General features: G+C 34.3%; 1 protein-coding gene across 1 annotated transcript; it reads right to left on the bottom strand.

Annotated features, from left to right (window-relative positions):
- Positions 1-6,311: 6,311 nt before the first annotated feature.
- Positions 6,312-8,018, bottom strand: LOC123526685 (E3 ubiquitin-protein ligase TRIM71-like). Its single transcript, XM_045305931.2, has one exon. The coding sequence runs from the start codon at positions 8,016-8,018 to the stop codon at positions 6,312-6,314; it is 1,707 nt and encodes a 568-aa protein (XP_045161866.2).
- Between the last annotated feature and the right edge of the window lie 12,042 nt (positions 8,019-20,060).

The raw sequence follows: 20,060 nt of genomic DNA, 5'->3' as shown, positions 1-20,060 counted from the left end.
ATTATATAACTGAAACACTGTTAAAAAACAGCGCTTAACCCTAAACAAACAAATGAACAAACAAACAAAAACAGTGTAGATGAATTTCAAAATGGTATGTCAGTCGTTAAAGACGGGGCCCGTCCTCTTAAAGGCCTAGATTTTGGCAGTGGGCCAAGGGATTTTTGTCTTCGCCAGCACAGTTGGGGGCTAATGACCATCACAGTATGGCTCCAATAAACAAGGGTCATTGTATATTGGAGAGTCAGTCTACCTTACAAGTGTATCTATTAGTGAGAAGGGGAAACTATGTAATTTATTTTAAATTAATGAATAATTGATAACTTTTAAAGTTATACTAGTTTTTTTTTTTTTTTGCATTTCTGTGTAAACAAAAATATTTGTTGATCAAACACAATAATAAAATAATAAGAAACTTATTTTCACAATAATGAAATAATGAGAAACTTACTTAAAGAAACATGCAAATTTTTATTTTTTCAATTTCTGTCTGGAGAATTGTGATATTTCTGAAAAATGTGACTTTCACTCATCTAAAGCTTGCAGAATACTGTAAACAACATTTGTCTAAATTGAAAACAGAATGTGAATTTCAAAGTTACAAAGCAAAGCATGAAAAAAGTCCCTTTTGGCAACATACTGAAAATGAAAATTGAGTATAGATGGAACACAATAATTTTATATTCAAATAATGTTGATTACATGAATACATGAAAATCAATTTCCAAATCGAAAATTATTGTTTGTCAGCACAAAGAACTCAGGAAGTTTTCACTATACTTGTGTTTTATTATCATTATTATTTTTAATATTATTACTGTATCTTTTATCATCCTATATGTAATATAATAATAATAATAATAATGATAATAATAATAATTATGATTATTTCTATTATTATTATTATTATCATTATTATAACATTAAAGTAATAGTTATTATCATCTACATAATATCAAAATAATAATTATTTTTATTATCATTCCACATTTACTGAAGAAAAATTAATTTCTTTCAACTCCACTGCACACATCTTCATGGTCTAGTTGGGGTCCCTGCTGTGCTAATTGCCCTCTAATCAGCTGCTATTACATAATCGCTGATAAGCAGCAGATAAGATGGGAATTGTATATTGGATTTGGGGGGGGGTACACTTATATAGTAGTGAATCTAGGCCTTTAAGCCCAAAATTGCAGTGACATCAAATAACATTGCTGCTCTGACTGATGAAGACACCAGGTACATGTGTCAAAGAAAGCGTCTTTTCTTGGCATATCAACAGGGAAAGATTCTTACCAAGTACTTGGTTTAACAAACGCTGAAAACAACGTGAAATGCAGATTATGGCACAATGTCAAGGAAGATGAGACCTATATATAATTGAGCCACAACAGACAGCGGCTGCGAAAAGGTCCAGTAATTGCAGAAAGAAACTATAAGCGTCAAAAAGGTTTTGTATTTCATCTTCTTTAAGGCAGTTCTGTACGTTTCATAAACCGGAAGTGATGACGTGACGTCATTTATCCGGATAATGTAGAATAAAGTCTGGATTCGGCGTATGGAAATGAAACTCATTTCGTGAATTAATGGCTACCCGTGAGTAAATTTATAACAATGGCAACGTAACAAGTTTCTTTCTAAAGTTATAATATGAGATTAAAACATTTGATACGTTAAATATTTCAAACTAATGGGCTTAAAACCAGCTTGAAATGTGCGGATCACTTTAATCATGGGCAAATACCTTAAAAACAAGCAGACAGACTTACATATTTTATTTCACCATATTATAGGCCATATGCTTATCTATGACTGTGAGAAGTTTCATTAAAGTCTACATTGTAAAAAAAATCTATTCGCCAAAAAGGTATGAAAATTGTGATTTTCCCATAGAGACCCATTATGAAAACTTGCGTGATGTCCTTATTTTCAAATCAGTCTATTTGCTGAATTTTCTAAGTATATTCTGAAGTTTTGAAAAATCAGGGTTTAATCAAATTGTACATTGTAGAAATTATTTTGTTTCAAACGTGCAGAGCTAACTTAATTCAAGGCGTACTGTTGTACAAATAAATTCTTTACCCCGAAGTCAGTGACTGGAAAGTTTTATAGAGACAAAGAACTGAAAGTTGTTAAACGAGAAAACAAACAAATGGGTCAAATGGTTAGTTCTCGCGATTTCCATTTGATCCATGTCAAAGATGCGGTTCACAAAAGTGTCAAAGGTTTCTGAGAGAGGAAAGATGGTGCAAATCAATATCATCCCGCTTATTCACCAGATCTAAGTCCTAGTGACTTTTTCCTATAACCAAAGATGAGAAAGATGCTGGCCGGGGGCAATAAAGTACTCGGGAGTGGTATTTTTCAGTTACGTAAGACCACAACAAAGGCAGAATACTCTGCAACGTGCAGATTTCTAGGCTGCTTAAGTGCGCAGATGTCAAGGACGCATATTTTGAAGGAACCTTCTTAATTTGAAGTCTGTACTTAGACTGTGTACCATATTCCAGCATGATTGTCATTATTTTTAGAATGGCCGTGGTACTTGTAATCACATCCAAAATTTAATGTGATTAACAGAAATTAGTAGTCTATGGCAAATTGTCCAAAATGATGAGTTTGTGATTTTCTTTTAGCTATATTTAACATAGTTGTATTTTTGTTTGAAAGTATAAACACCCAGTCTCTCAAATTTCATAGGAAACATTAATCATTGTTTTGGCGGACATCATGATTTCTCAATTGACGCCTCAAATTATGTTATTTTCAAACTGACTTAGTACTGTATGCATTTTTATGTTAAATAAATGCTAGAGTGAGTTAAATAAGGTTGAATGGAACGTTAAATTCTTTCTTATGTCGATAAGATGGAGTTATTTGTGCTTTAAGGGAGATAAAAGAGATTTAAGGGAAGCGGCGGTCAAGTGGTTAAAGTGTCGGCGCTCAATCCAGGAGTTGTTGGTTCGAGCTCCACTGGGTCACGACCACGCCCTCTCATATGACACCAGTACTGCTTTTTTCCCCAGATAGCGGACTCGATAGTGGTCCAAATAAGCTTGAAGCTTTCATCACAATCGAGCTAAAATAAATCAGTATATACTAAACTAAAGGAATAATTCTCTTGTAATTTACAAAATTAAGTATAATTTGCTACTTCTTCAAACACTGACATAATTCTTTACAAAAATGTCTAAATAAACCATACTGTATGTCTAGGTATAATTTACCATTTAAGGTGATAAAGACAAAATAACGGGAGGCAAAAAAAAAAGCATTTGCTTTTTGGTATCGTATATTTTAAAAATTATTTCATTATCAGTGAAGTGACTGAATTTATCGTTGTAAACTTTTCTTTTATCTTATTATCAGTATTTATCGTTTGTGCTTGATAGAAAAGAAAGGAGGTAATTACAAAATGCGACAGATATTGCCAGATATTTTAGAATGAACATTCACATTTTATCTTTCTTTCTCCCCTGTTGAGTAAAATAAATTAACTGCAGTTGTGTTATACACAATGCTTTCTTCTAAAACGTGGGTCGATGTGGGTTCGAGCCTCACTCGGGGCGTTGATTTTTTCAAGTGAGGAAGCCATCCAGCTGGCTTGCAGAAGCTCGGTGGTTCTACACAGGTTCCCGCTCGTGATGAAATAATGCACGAAGGGGCACCTGGGCTCTTCTCCCACTATCAAATCTGGAAAGCCGCCATATGACCTATAATTGTGTCGGTGCGACGTTAAACCAAACAAAATAAATATTCTAAAACTGTAACTTAAACGAATAAGGTAGGTTTACAGGGAAGTATTTTTAAAATATCAAATTATTGTGCACTTTGTGGTGTTATACTTTTATTCAATGATGGCCATCTCAGAACAATGCATGGCTAGGTTTTAAGGGAAGCTGACTTTCTAATAACTTTCCTGTCACTTCTGTGGGGATGAAACCCTTCTTCGAGTGACGTAGAATTCTTCCGTGTGAGATATCAATGCATTTAGCTTACCGGAGATTATCAGTTCTACCAAGGCACCCACCCATGCCTATTAATAATGCCCAGAGGTGCACCTTGAGTCTTCCATTACCTTCCAAAGCTGGAAAATTGCAATATTCCTAAATTGTTTTGGTATGACATAAAACCCAACAAAACAGAACTTTATTGCCTAATTTTTAAGTTTTACATCACATTGACAAAGTTTAGAACATATTGCAACTTTCTAGCTTTAATTGTCGAGGAAGACTCAAGGTGTCCCCGGACATTTTTTCTGGCATTGGTGCCCAGCTGGTAGAATCAATGACCTTCCGAAAGCCAACTGGAAGGCTCACATGATGACCTGAGCAGGGCTTGAACCCAAAGAGAATTTGGTCAAGAAATTTGATACATCGGCCTTCATCACTTGGCTACAGAGGAACCTAGTTAATTGTACTAGATGGCGAAAGTAAAACCACTTAATATTGATTGAAAATAGAACTATCTCATTCTGAGCTATGTAATGTAATATTTAAGGAGTTTATATTTCAAAATAAAGTGACAAAATAATGTCCCATCAGAGTTGAAAGATATTTTTCTTGCTATTCTTGCTTTTATGGTTTCATGTTGGTAATTCATATAGAAACTATTTACATATAACCGGGTATTCAACTTGTAGGACAATCACATCCTTTTGTAATTTACATTAACTGGTCTAAGATAAATGAAATATGATTACAAAGAGTACCAGTGGTGGTAAATTTGAAAGAATGGAATGAAATACCAAGTAAGACTCGGTAATGCTCAGCAAGTGTCATTTTTAACTAGAAATGACAATACATGAATATTAACACTTTCCTTATTTCAGGAATTTCACACACAATACTAAAGACATCTTTTTGATGGGGTGGCTTACCATTTCCTGGACCCACAAGAGGTCAAGGAAGTCATAGCATTTCTGTTTTGTCCTGCAGCATTTTTTTACAAGCATATTCATCTTTTGTCTCATCAGTAAGTCGACATGTCAAGACATTGTTATGCCAAACTTGTAAACATAATAAGGAAAGCAAGTAGATTTTTAGGGATTAATTCTCATACTAAGTTATTTAAGTCTAATAATGTTATTGCCATATCTATGGTTGGCAAGCCCTTACAGACGCACAACAGACTAACTGTATCATTTTGTATTTTACATGATGGTATCTATAGATGATTTGCATGAAACAAAAAGAAGAGAAACATAGGTATTTACTTACAAACTGACGGTGACACATGCCAAGACAATGTGTTCATGGTCTTACTTGGTGTAATAATTTAAGTTTATACCAAACTTTGTTACGTCAAGGTAAGATAATTATTAAACTATACTGAAAAGAGATACACTGGATATGTTTGCAATCGACGTCTTGAACACAATAAATCAGAGAGGGCCTAAGTTTATCACCTGTCGTCTTGCAATATAGCTGTGTGCCCATTCGTTTCATCCTAATAGGTATTTCATTGCAGCAGGGGCTTTTACTACACCCTGTCACTCATATTTATAAAAACATTTTCTTTCAATAACTAACGCTATGTTTAAGAGGAATCTCTTAAAATTGTATTTGAATAAATATACTGTTTCTTTCATAGAATGGCTGTATTTAACCATTTTACCAAGGATCGCATGTATGAAGAATGAAGATTTTTCTTCCTAAATTTGAATTTGAAAATTATATTTTTCGTGTATAAAAATCAATTCTTAACTAAACCTTCATATAAACATTATAATCACAACCCCTTACCATTACTAAATAAAAATTTGCGTGTCTTAGCAAGAAAAACAGGTTTTGTTTCAAGACCAGATTGAATATATATATACAGTATACTTATCAAAATATGGCAGACATTCTGAAATTCAAGATTCTCGTCTAACTGATAGCTTAAAACATAAATAGAGGAATACTTAATAAGTGACACATAAGCTTTCAAAAAAACAAACAAACAAAAAACGGATTTTTTTTTAATCTAGGAATACATTCCACAGGGTTACAATTCGGCACAGACTATGATGTGTGATGTTATATATTTGTCTTAGAACCTAATGTAGGTGCATAACAATTTATAATATGATAAACTAGGCATTTTGGCATTGTTTGAAAATTAAAAGTGGTATCCAGCTTAAAGAAAAGATGGATGACGTCATTGTGTTCAAACTTTCTGCCATTTTCTTACACTGAAAATAGTTAAATGCTATACCGTTTGTTTTCATATTTTATTCCCAAATATGTTATGTTTTCGCGTGACTCTAAATAACAAATTTGAAATGTTGCATTTTCCCTTTTTAAGGGCTCTCCATTGATCTGATATTTCTAGTATAATTGAAACATTTTGACTTTGTCATCAGCCAGTCCAACAAAAAGTGTGTTTTGTTCACTGATAGTGATGCATTGGGGATATCTAACTCCATAGCTATTGTGCAATAGTACATGTGGCCTCTTGCTGCCTTTAAGCAACTGCAGAACACTGTTTTTAGATCTACAACAAACAAACACCTGACCATTTGCGTCAACTGCGACACCACAAGGTCCTCCTAAACGTTTGTCATAACTTACATTTTTTCCCTCCGTTGTGACACATGTCAATGTATCTAAAGAGACATCTGAAATATAAATCGTGTTGCGATACGGGTTGAATGCTACATAGTCAGGGAAATTATAGTGTCCTGTTATTTTCTTGACAACTTTTCCATCCAAAGTAAGAATCTTGACTTCAGGCGGAGTGTTGAACGACACGACCAGATTATCCCCGCTACGAACAATACCATAACATGCCCCTGTCGCATTTATTTCCCTGTCAGACTTCAAATTTCCGCCGTCTGGTATGTCCAGTATCCTGATTTCCCAGGCAGAAGGATAGGTAACTGCGATCTGTGCGTCATTAACTTTTGTCACATCGAACGGATCAGAATCGTCCAGAACGTCTTTCTTATAGACGGAGATTACATCTTTATTCACAATGCTTAGAAGTTTGACACATCCGTTCATGTAGTCCGCAACGACGAGTTGGTTTTTAGATAAAACTGACATTCCTGTTATATTACATTTCTTCGTTTCAGTTTTTGCTTTAACATTGATTTCGCCTTCAAAATGTGGACGTTTTGCATTTTTGTCCAGGACTTTTAGTTTGCCAATGACTGTAAGCTTTTCCATCATATCAACAATCATTTGGTCCGGTTGAAATTGAAAAATCTGTATATTGCTATCCTCGGCAATTGTTTGCACCTCTGCATGGAGTTTTCTTTCCGACTCTTCCATGCGTTTTGTTTCTATGAAGAGCTGGCATATTTTTCCTTCGTTTACTTTTGTTTCTATTACAGATATATGGTCCTTAAGATTAGCTGACACTGCGTCTGATTTATTTGATAACTTGACAATCTTTTTCTTGTCTCTGTTTCTGACGTCATCAATTGATCTGTCAATTTTCTCTTCAAGTCGATCAAATAACGCATCAACTTCCGTCCTCAAAGCCGTAACTTGCACCTTTGCTCTGTCTGCTTGAATATCGACAACTTTTGATTTATTCCTTATGTTTGACTTGTTCTTCTCGTTTAAACTTAAAAGACTTTCAAGGTTTTCATGGAGGTTATTAAACTCTTTACTTTTGCCAAATGTAGCAGCAACAACCGGAATATAATCGACTTTAATACAGGAACGATGCTCTGTTGTAATGCATGCAGAACAACCTAAGATTTCGTGTGGATTGCAGAAGTATTCAATTACTTTGTCTGAATGCTTTTGGCACACCTCTGTACATACATCAGTTACCTTGATATTCGTCGCTGGTTTAGTTTTCGGCATTGTTTGTGCGTCCAGAAGCTGATGGTGTCTCCAAACAGATGGCCGTAGGTGAACTCTGTAACATCCGGTACACAAATACTCCTTACAGTCCACACAATATCCTTTTGCGGCAACAGAGCGACCATCGTGTTTACACGGATCGCAGTGATTTTCTGCTTCTATGTCGGATGCTTTTGACACAGGCTCGGACCCCGCCTTTCTCCTCCCAGACACTTCCATATTACATTACACAACTTTGATTTTAACTATAAACTTCTATTTGGAACTTTGTACCACTCGCTGTTTAGACATACTACCGTTACTTTTCTTTAAATTGTTATTTCCACGTATATTAAACCACTTCCACTACTTGCTAAAACAATAAGCGGAAATAACTGCTTATGACGTACACCCGAGTAGTGCGAGGCCATGTATAAGTTTATGATTGTTTATTATTGCATGGCCATTAATATTAATAAGTATACATATATTGCAAAACATAGTCCATAAAACATATCCAAAACCTTTCAAAATTATATATCTGCCTTTCAGTTTGTAAGTAAATAACGACAAGTACAATATATTTTTGCAAGCTTTTAACGCATTTTGGTAAAATCTGGTATATCGTAAGTAGCGTAGACGTATATATATTATGTATAATTTGTAACAATTATGTCTGCAGTTTAGCTCGGGAAATGCCATAGCGCAATATCACTCATAAGAAACAAATCCCTAATCAGGTTAGAAAATGAGTGTACATGTACTTTGATCATGTTCTCCGGCGACTCTTGAGCACGTCCTCATGACTGCCTCTAATCATTATACGCCTGTTGTATGTCTACTACTCAAAACGAAATTTTCTCAAACTTGTATAAACGTTTGGTTTTCATCCTAACCATTGTATCAAAATATACAAGCCATGTTTACATTATATATGATCTCCAAGCATGTTTGGTCGTATCGTTTATATAGAATCGCTGGTTCTTGGCTTTTTTATTTCAGTTCTTTCAAGTGAGGATCCTATTCACTCTGTTGTGAGAGTTCGTTGCCTCTACGCATTTATCCGTCTATACCCGATATAATACTCGGAAAAGAACCCTTGGCCAACGGATCTACACCTACTATGAAGAGTATAAGACATACATTGTACTGGCGTCACTGAAATACAAGTAATATCCACTTAACAAAAACTTACCTAACGATGGATTTATAATAAATCTAAAGATGTGTGTGTCACTGGCATCCTGTTTAAGGCGTGCGCTAGAGTCTCTGTGTAATGAGATGTTTTTGTGCGAAATTTTCCCCCATAATAGAATTTCTTCAAACTTTGGATATTGAAGGACAATTATTTAAGAAACAAAGATATGCAATAAAAATTATAGGTCACCAGTATTGGAGAAGAGTTATCAGCCCTTGAAAACGGCATTTCCCTCGAAATTCTATTATTGGGAAAAAATTCGCCCATCTCAAATACAGAGGCTCTATTACTAAGTATGCTACGCTCAGCATACGGTAGTTAAGGCGAATAAAATATATATTTTTTATTTCATGTTCTTTAAACGATAGAATATCTCATGATTATACTTCTTGTTTCAAACAGTGAGAAATTGAAATATAATTTTCAATGTTACGGAACTGCACTTGAATAGGAAAGAATATGAAGTATAGATAAATTGATACTTTTTTAAAGAAAATATCTTTCAACAAAATAAATACCTAAATAAAATGTAAAATATAAATGTAAAAGAAACTTATTGATCACATGCAACTGTTCAACTTTCGCCAACAAATACATTTGACGGGTAGATGGAAACACTTTTGTTAAAACCAGTGAAAAAAAGTTTTTGTTTCACTTATGCTGACGATTTTTTTTATATACCTATAAATTTTCTGTCTGAAATAGAGCTCGTATTTCACAAACGAATACAACCTGTATCCAACTCTTATCGAACACGGTAGAATAACGGATAGCTTCAGTCGTGACATAAAGCATGTCTATCTGGTACCTAAAACTTTAGTTAAATTTATCTAAGATGACACTAGAAATAGGTAGTAAAAACAGAGTGAAAACTATAGACTCTCTGAACATTCGATACCACTAAGGGTAATAACAGTTCTATATACTTTAATATTTTCAGGATAACTATTGACATTCCCTGTGAATCATAAATGTGTTTCGACTTTTAGCGGGACTTGACGGTGACGTTAAGCAACGTTACGTCTGTTCCGGCTTTATATTTCATTTGTTGTTGTATTGAGAGATTGCCATGACTCGTGATTTGTCATTTTGATAAAGGCCGAAACGTTTATTAAAACAGAATGAGAACTACAGCGTATTTGAACATTCGATACCCCGTAGGGTAAAACAGTGTTAAAATAATTAGGAAATAATTAGCGAGCGTCAAAATCGATAACGAAAATAACTTTATATAAGCTATAATATTTTAGTTTTTACATTTTTCAAAATTGTATTTTCTGTTGCTTTAAATAACATGTTTACACATACTTATATACGAAAAATAATTGATTTTGTACCAATAATAACGTAATGAACAGCAAATATTTATGATATGTGTCAAAATCGCTAACGAAAATAACCTTAAGTGCGAATAAAAGCTATATGTTGTTTAATTTCCTATTATTTCCTTTGCATTTTCTCCAAACTTAAAGACAATGTTGACACATGTTTATAAATAATAATACCCTTGTATGAAATCCTAATATCAGATGTTTTCGGCGATGCTTGTTAATTTTCGTAATAAAGTGGATCTCATAATGTTGTTTAAACATAATGAAGTTTGCACCGCATATACATTTGAAATCCCGCTTAGCTCAGTAGGCAGAGCGTCGGTCTTCGGATCGCGGGGTCGTGAGTTCGATCCTCGGGCTGGGCGTATTTTCTCCGTGACTATTTGATAAACGACATTGTGTCTGAAATCATTAGCTCTCTACCTTTGATTCATGTGGGGATGTTGGCAATTACTTGCGGAGAACAGGTTAGTACTGGTACAGAATCCAGGAACACTGGTTAGGTTAACTGCCCGCCGTTACATGACTGAAATACTGTTGAAAAACGGCGTTAAACCAAAAACAAACAAACAAACATTTGAAATCACCGCAAATAAAGTTGAAAGTAAATAATATGAAAATCGAACTACTACACATAATGAAAAGAGGACCGACGAAAGGTGAAACCCCATATACCGTTAACGGCACCGTATACACATTAGAAAGCACCACATATAAAGCTGAAACCACCGCATGAAAATGTAAAACCAATTCATATACAGTTGTAAGTACCACGTATAACTATACAGTAGAAAGCATATCATATAAAAGTTAAAAGCACAGCAAATGTAGTTTAAAGCATCGCAAATAAAGTCAAAAGCAAAAGTGAAAATCATCGTTTATAAATACAGATAAAAGCACCCCGTATACAATTAAATCCGCATATACATGTAGTTATCTTTTTATATAGCAGTTTCACTCATTTGATGATCATCAATTAAGATCAGATTAAGTTTCATATATACATGCTTTTTGAAACTTTGTTTTATGCTGAAAGGCTTTTCTAACTGGATGCCTGACCTTGTTGTTACTGACATACATTGAATCCCACCAGGATTGTATTAATTCTTTAATCTTTTATTTAGGATTTCAATAATTAATATGATGTGTAAAAGATAAAACGAAAATGTTTATTCCTATCCAAACGCGTAAGTATTTCAATTTATTTTTAAGTATATTTCATTGTTCAAATTTCTTCTTCTTAGAATACCACACTTGTCTTCCTTGTACTATTTGTCATTCTTACAGACAATTAGTCCATACGGACATTTGATATAGGGATAGGACACCAGCACTTGAGATGCATTGTGTTTAAAAGCCGTCTTCTTAGAATACCACACTTGTCTTCCTTGTTGTACTATTTGTCATTGTTAAAGACAATTAGTCCATACGGACATTTGAAATATATATGGCTTATCAAAAGCGCTGCCTTCCTAATTTAGTACAGTTTTCCAGATTTATTGCATACAAAATATAAATAAGGACTTCCTTTTGTTTGTTAATTAATTATGAAGCAACAAAGAAAGAAAACAAGAGGGTCATGATGACCCTGTATCGCTCACCTGAGTATATTGAACCACATGTTTCAAACTGATACTAAAATATTAGAAAGTAGATCAGTAGGTCACATTTATGGTCACTGAAAGACAATTTAAAGATTGGTATGCAAAACTGTACATGTCATCCAAATTTCAAGGCTGGATCTTAAACTGGAGTGGTCACAAGCAAAAGTTTACGCATGGACACACGGACGACGTAGACCTACTGGCCTAGTTTTTAATCGCAGCTGACCCAGTTTCGAACTTGACCTAGATATCATCAAGATGAATATTCAGACCAACTTTCGTACAAATTCCATGAAAAATATCGCCTCTAGAGAGGTCACAAGGTTTTTCTTTTATTTGATCCACTGACCTAGTTTTTGATGGCACGTGACCTCGTTTTGAACTTGAACTAGATATCATCAAAGTGAACATTCTGACCAATTTTCATGAAGATCCATTGAAAAATATAGACTCTAGAGAGGTCACAAGGTTTTTCTATTTTTAGACCTACTAACCTAGTTTTTTGATCGCACGCGACCCAGTTTCAAACGAAATCACTTCCGCATGACGTCACAAGATGTTTTACTTACCTTTACGCCAAGCTCTTCAAGTAAAGCAAGAGTTTCGTCCCTTTATATGGCTATTTTTAGAGTAAAATTGTTCGGAAAAAATACCGTATTTGTTCAAAATTTACTACGAGCGCACCTCAGAACAATTTTCTTTCATGTATCATTCTCCGTGTTTTTGTAATCCTCAACACATATCCAAAAATTAAAATTGTTCTCCCCTGCGCTCGTATCGTACTTTGCTGATAAAGTGCATGAAAACATCTAAAAATGTACAAAATCTGTGTTGATGGCATGAAACTAGACCATGGATCATGACTTTTAACATGATACATTTTTTCTTCAAAAAATGCAAGATTAAGCCTTTATCTTTCAAATAATCCATATCGTTGAGATGTATTTTTACTTTCATTTTCTTCGAAATTTGGGGGCTAAAACTGTGCCTTATCATGGATAAATGTGCAAAGATTGCTGAGTTTGAAGGTGAGATCAACATCAAAGCAGAAAATGATAACGAGAACAGCGATATAACAGGAATTACTTCACTGTCTGAAAATAAGCAACTTGTGGTTGTTGATAGCAGCAACCAATCGGTTAACTTTTGGACGTTGAACAGAAAAAGCTAACTTCCATTTATAAAACGGAAGAAAATGTTGTAATGAAGGAAAGGTAAACGCTGCCAGCGGAGGTGATCATTTAGTAGGGTCTCATGGTATCATTTGTGACAAAACAGGCTCAGTGTCTGTTGTCAATTTAAACAAAGTATTTTACAACTGTCTGAAGACTGTGAAGTAATACAAGAACTGTTGAGCGATAGCGATGGCGTAATAAATCCAAATTGCATTGCCAAAAGTAAAAAGAAAACACTGTACATAGCAATGGAAAATAACAATATCTGAATTGCTTTATTTACATAAAGTTTTACCTTACACGCATAAGTAAAAGTGAAAGAAGGTATGAAATATAGCAAAAAGTACAAACGGATTATTTAAAAGCGTCTCTTTTTGTACCGTTCGTGGACAATAGCGTATCTGTATCAGATGTTTTACCGTGTTTCAGTTCTTTGTAGGAACACGTGCCAGCAATCCATATGTCAAATAGTCTATATCAAACAATATTTTACAAAATGCATTTTTTTTACTTTTGAGAGAACTAATGATTTTGTGCGCCTGTTAACCAAGAAAAAATATATCCTATGAATAAAAGTACAAAAAACGTCATTAAAATGTTTTCATAAAAGTATTGAATTATTCTATTTTGTTGTTCATTTTTGTATAATGTATAAACTGTTCATCCATTTATGGAATGTTTTCATAAAACGAAATATGTAAATAATTTTCCATTAGTATACTTTTAGATGGGCATGCGTTGATCGGAGTTCATTAAGTCGTGAAATAAGGCTAAATTGATCAGAACAGAACAGAATATTAAATTTATTTCCGATTTATACACTAAGTACATCATCACAAATACATAAATAATACAAATTTATACAAACTCACAATGGCAATATTGAAATATTCTTACAGCTATTATTGCCAGGATAAAAAGTAATTAATTATTAGTAATTGCACTTCTATGAGATAATGCAAATTTTATATAACATGCTATGTTTTTTAGTTTTTAGTGTATTCTTATTCAAAGCTAGGTCTAAGCTCAGCTGATACGAATCTCTCAATATTTTAAGCGTTCATGTGACCCTTACCAGTTAGCGTAAAACAATTTGAATAGTTTTGTTGAATATATTATCTCACATGAGTTCTCCGTTAATTAGTTTGTTCTCCTGTCCTTTTTGGTATGTCTAATCTTTGTTTGCTTTCTTTGGAGGAAAGTTTGGCGAAAACGTACTGCAAAACCAACTGAATATAACTTTTACAAACTTTGAAAAAATGATCAGGCAATTTGAATTGACATTCTAAACTGAAAATTGGATCTGCAAAGATAAATGAACACGAATGTTTTATTTGTTTTTAGCCATTACTGATGTATAATTATGTTAAAATAGGACAGAATCCTCGCCGACATGGCAGTTTCATAAATGTTCAAAAACACATGAGTAAATTGGAAAAGTTGCTTTGTGAACCTGACTAATTATAAGCGGACTACTGCTTACTAATAGTCCATCAAATAAAATGAACGTTTGAAGCGAAAATATTAGTAACGCTTATACATGTATCAACTTAAACAAAAATAGGTGTCAAGTGAACAATGCCCTGTAGTTCCAAAGATTGGGAATTTAGCAATATCTGTCGAGATAAGATGAGCTATTATATAAAGTACAGCATGTTTACAATTTTTTACTGTAGGTAAAGCAAACGCAGTTAAATGTAATTTTAGAGGTATCAAATGTGGAGGTATATCTCCTTTTCTGTAGAGTAAAGATATTATTTGTTTTATAGATTTAAATGTTATATGCGGAAAATAATTTTTATCAAGTTTGTAGTTAGTTAGCAGTCTGCATCTCTCTTAATGGACATAAAAAGTTAATAGTTACACGATTAACATAAGCGCATTTTATGTCATTTTTTCTGATCTCGCTGATATTACATACTAGCTTTTACATATCTTTTTATTATATAATTCAATCTATTATGATGTACATATTTAACAATATCAAATGATTAGTATAGTTTACAGAGATAAGAAAATTTCAAATGTTACTGATAACCAATAATTTGTGTAAATATACGGACTATTTCCAACCACCTGTCTTAAGTCTGAAGGGGCTAACCTGCAATGAAGGCAATGAAAAAATGCCCAATGAAAAGTATTTGTCATGAAGTCGTGTATCTAAATAATGAGACTGATTTCGCCCATCTATATGTCGATTCACATCAATTATGCTGATAATACAGACCAACCTGAAAATGATGTCAACCCATATGAAAAAAAGGAAGTTTAAACACTTTACTTAAATGCTAATTCTGTACAGTATTTAACTGGTTTAGATGCAGTGGAAATTTTATCATGCATATAAGATATATGCAATACTAATTAAACATCAATAAATACATCAAAACATCAATTTTGTACTTCATTTGCATATCCTTATAAAAAAAGGTCTAAAATATACAAATGCTGTACTTATGGAAAGAAACAGTTAATTACGTACTTAGTCTTTTAAAAATATTAATACTGCATCAAATCAAATGAAATACTAATGCTGTATACCTTTTATTATAGAAGGCCAAAATTGCATAATAAAATGTTGGTTCATTATTTGTTATAACTCTAGCCAGAATATTTATATAAACAAAGCAGACATAACCGGAAATACTGAGTTACTGAGCAAGCTGTAATAACAAAGAACACTTTTTTGTATTTTTTTATATAAAACTTTTTTTTTCAATGCTGCTATGATAATTATGATACTTCCTAACGGTTGAAGTGTAATGAAATACCGATTTAATACTTTTTCTTTCATTTGCAAAAAAGTATATTATTTAAAGCTGTGTGAAGTTGACTAAACAAACGACATATGACAAACGAGAAATTTAATATCGCATTTATTCTATACTGATTAGCATTTTATTGGTATTAAATTAGTAAAGAATTAATATGTATTTGAAGTATTTGTTTGTAAGCTACGTAAGCAAAGCCAAAAGCATAGAACGTATTACTTTTTTTTCTGTGTAACAAATGCTGTATTCATACCATTTTATTGTACTTATTGTTTGCATATGTTTTTAAAAGGAAGCTAGGTTGGTGTAAAAAATGTTCCCTTTAGACTCATTAAGACTATATTAAGTAATTAATAATGTGCGCGCCATCTTGCCGAAGTCAAGTATGTTAGGGAAATATCTAGTTTGTAAATTAGTGCTAAAGTATGGTGGTATATTTCTGCAAACCACATATCCACTTATTTATGTAGACAGTTTTCTCACCTATCCAGATATCATCTGGAAAGTGGCAAATTTGCGTGTTATCCAGATAATTATGTTTACAGGACAAAACTGTCTCTTAGTGCCTACTTCTGCCATTCACATATTCACATAAATAAGTGATGATAATGAAAGTTTTCTTGATATCCAGTTCGTACCCATATTGGCGATTAACGGTTAGAGTTTTCGTCCCCTATACAGAATTTATCAGAAGGAATGATAAATTTATATATTTATTATGCCCCTTTAAGAATTTTATTCATTCCATAATGATAGGGGACGGTTATATAATCATAACTAACTGACAAGAAATAAGATACCTAGTTAATATAAGTGAATATGTGGATGACAGTAATGGGCACCAACAGGCAGTTTTGTCCTGTTAAGATACTTATGTGGATAACACGCAGTTATGTCACTTGCCAGATAATAACTGAAGGAGTGACATTTTTTTTAACGAAAATTTCAAGATAAATAAGTGGATATGTGGTTGGCAGAAATGTGCCAATATCGTGGCATATTGCAACCAACCACATATCCACCTACTTACGTTAGACCGTTTTCTCTAAAAATTTCACATATCCAGTTATTATCTGGCAAGTGGCAAAATTGAGTGTTATCCAGATACTTAAGTTAACAGGACGAAACTGCCTTTTAATGCCCACTTCTGCCATCCACATATTCACATAAATAAGTTGTTATTGTGAAAGTGTTCATGATATCCAGTTAATATTCGTACCCAGATTGGCGATTAAAGGTTAGACTTTTCGTCCCCTATACGGCATTGTCACGGTATAGAATATTGAAACGTGAAGAAAATGTATCGGCGGCTGGGTAGCTCATACGGTAGAGCATGGGAACGGTATTCCGAGGTCCATGGTTCGAGTCTCGGTCTTGCTGCACATTTTTCTCATCCTGCGACATTTGGCGACCAACGTGGGGCCATGACGACATTACAATGGTTAGTCTCCGACGCATGTAATTGCTTGATTGATAAAGTACCCGCTGAAATTCGAGGACGAATTTCAAAATGGTGTGGAAATATTTCACGGTATAGAACTTGAATATTGAAACGGGGAGAAAACGTGTAGGCGGTCGGGTAGATCAGTCGGTAGATTACCGGAACGGTATTCCGAGGCTCCGGGTTCGAGTCTCGGTCTGTCTTTACATTTTTCTTACCCTGTGACAGAATGAATGAGTGCATATCAACCTTATCCCCAACCACCACCCTAATGGTTTGTGCTTATAGATAGGATTTGGAATTATAAATTTGCATAATTGTTATGCCCCTTTATGCATTTTCATTTGTTCCGTAATAATAGGGGACGATTACAGGATATTGCCAGTCTTCTTCTCGTACGCCACTACACTGTCAGACCAGTAGCCTCGATGAAACTTGTGGTTTGCCGCAGATTCTCAATGCCTCCATACAGTTTCTGGTGGATTGAGGTATCTATCGGCCAAGTCGCAGATCGCTCCTGGTCATGCCTTTTACATCTCTGAAGCATATGCTCTCCAGTCTGATCTTCCTCACCACATGGACAAGTTGGCGATGATGCCGGTCTGTATTTATTGTACATGTGAGCATTGAGCATGTTGTGCCCTGAGCGGAGCCTGACCATCAAAGAGATGAAAAGCATCTTCCTCCATCCTTGGTCTCGTTAGTGCCTTGATGAGGGTGACTTTCTTCTTGTAACTCACAGGTTTTGTTGGTTGTTCTGACTGAGCTCATTGCTTAGCCAATTTGTCCGCCTCTTCATTGCCTGCAAGTCCACAATGGGATGGAATCCATTGAAGTGCTACTTTGCAGGTTATACTCAGGCTCTGCATTCTCCTGGTTAGCTGCGGAGTTTTATTGTTGATCAGAGCTTCCATGACAGACAGTGCATTTGTAAGAAAGACGATTGAGGAGCTTTCTTCTGCCGAGTCTTCAAGCATTGAGACGGCCTTTATGAGTGCTTCAGTTTCAGCCTTGTAATTGCTGCAGTGTTTTCCTGTGGGTGCATGTAGTGTTTCTCTCTTGCCAAATGGGTTTTAAATGAAAACTCCTGCTCCTCCATCTATTGCCAATCATAACTAACTAAGTGACAAAAATCAAGATACCTAGTTAGCGTAAGTGAATATGTGGATGGCAGTAGTGGGCACTGACAGGCGGTTTTGTCCTGTTAATATACTTAAGTGGATAACAAGCAGTTTTGTCACTTGCCAGATAATAACCGAATAAGTGACACTTTTACGAAAAATTTCAAGATAATAAGTGAATATGTGGTTGGCAGAAATATGCCACTATACAATACATCCGCTCAACACTGGCCTAGAATTTATCAAAATTGGATTTCATTTTTTTTTTCGCACTGGTATCAGCGCAGATTTGTGGCATTTTCAAATCTACTGTCCCTTGCCCCGATAAGGGTAGTTCTGCACGTTTCATAAACCGGAAAGTATGGTATAATGTTATATATCCGGAAAATGTAGAATAAAGTCTGGACTCGACGTACGGAAATGAAAGTCATTTATGAAATAATGGCACCCCGTGAGTACATTTATTGCAATGGCACTGTTACTAACTTTTTAAGTTAAAATATGATAGTAAAATATCAGACACATTAAATAATTCAAAGTAATGTCTAAAGATTAGCTTGAAATGCGCAGTGCACTTTAAGCATGGTCTAAAATAAGCGCACGGACCTATACATTTTGTTTCATCAGATTATAGGCCATACGTTTATTTACGATTGTGAGATGTTTCATAAAATCCACTTAGTAGAAAAAAAAATCTATTCGCGAAAATGTTATGAAAGATGTGATTATCCCATAGGCTCCTATTATGAAAAATTGCGTGAGGTAAAAAATTTTCAACTCAGTCTAGCACACGATCCTATCTATTTTATTTGTTGAATTTTCTGAATATATTCTGAAGTTTTGAAAAATCAGGGTTTACACAAACTCTTCATTGTAGAAACTACTTTTAGCTGAATAACCAATCAATCGACAATAAAATTTTTGGCCATTGTGTCAAAAACGATCAAAGTACAGTATCTGTAACGTTCGATCTTGTATAAGTTTTAGTGACAGAAGACCCGAAAGAGTCAATGCGTGCGTCATAAAACAACCTTGCTTATCTCGGTTCGATGGTAATTCGATATTCCGTCATGGTTGGTTCCCAGTCTCATAATATATAGTAATTATGAGAACACGATTACCGTAAAGTGTGACATAACTAGTTTCATATTCATGTGCATACATACATAAAAAAACCTATGGCAACTAGTTAAATTGAATACATTTTGCTATGGACAAAGAATGAAATACTTACTGATCTTCGGTTGAGGAAAGTAAAATGGGAAAAAGTGCTACAACAAATCTAGATTTTGAAGATGTGTATGTTTCCTCTACAAATGTAGGTCGAATATAATTATTACGAACAACGACTTGAAATAAAATATGGAAGTATCAGGGCGTAAGGATGACTGGACTCAACCTCGGTCAAATTCATCGAAGAAAGCAAATGAGATTTACTGCGATCCATGTGAACACGATGGTCACCATCTGGTTGCGGATGGATACTGTGTTGATTGTAAAGAATACTTGTGTTCGGCGTGCTATAGTATCCATAGACGACCGGCTGTATGGAGACACCACCAGCGTCTAGATGCACAAGCAATGCCGAAAAATAAACCAGCAACAAAAGTAAAAGATGAATGTACGGATGATTGCCAAAAA

This window comes from Mercenaria mercenaria, chromosome 14, assembly GCF_021730395.1.
Source record: "Mercenaria mercenaria strain notata chromosome 14, MADL_Memer_1, whole genome shotgun sequence".
Lineage (NCBI taxonomy): Eukaryota > Metazoa > Mollusca > Bivalvia > Venerida > Veneridae > Mercenaria > Mercenaria mercenaria.
The sequence above is the reverse complement of the archived record's forward strand: the minus strand, read 5'-3'. Positions and strand labels throughout refer to the sequence as shown.

Coding starts and splice junctions, on each gene's coding strand:
- LOC123526685 (XM_045305931.2), bottom strand. CDS start 8,018: ATGGAAGTGTCTGGGAGGAGAAAGGCGGGGTCCGAGCCTGTGTCAAAA.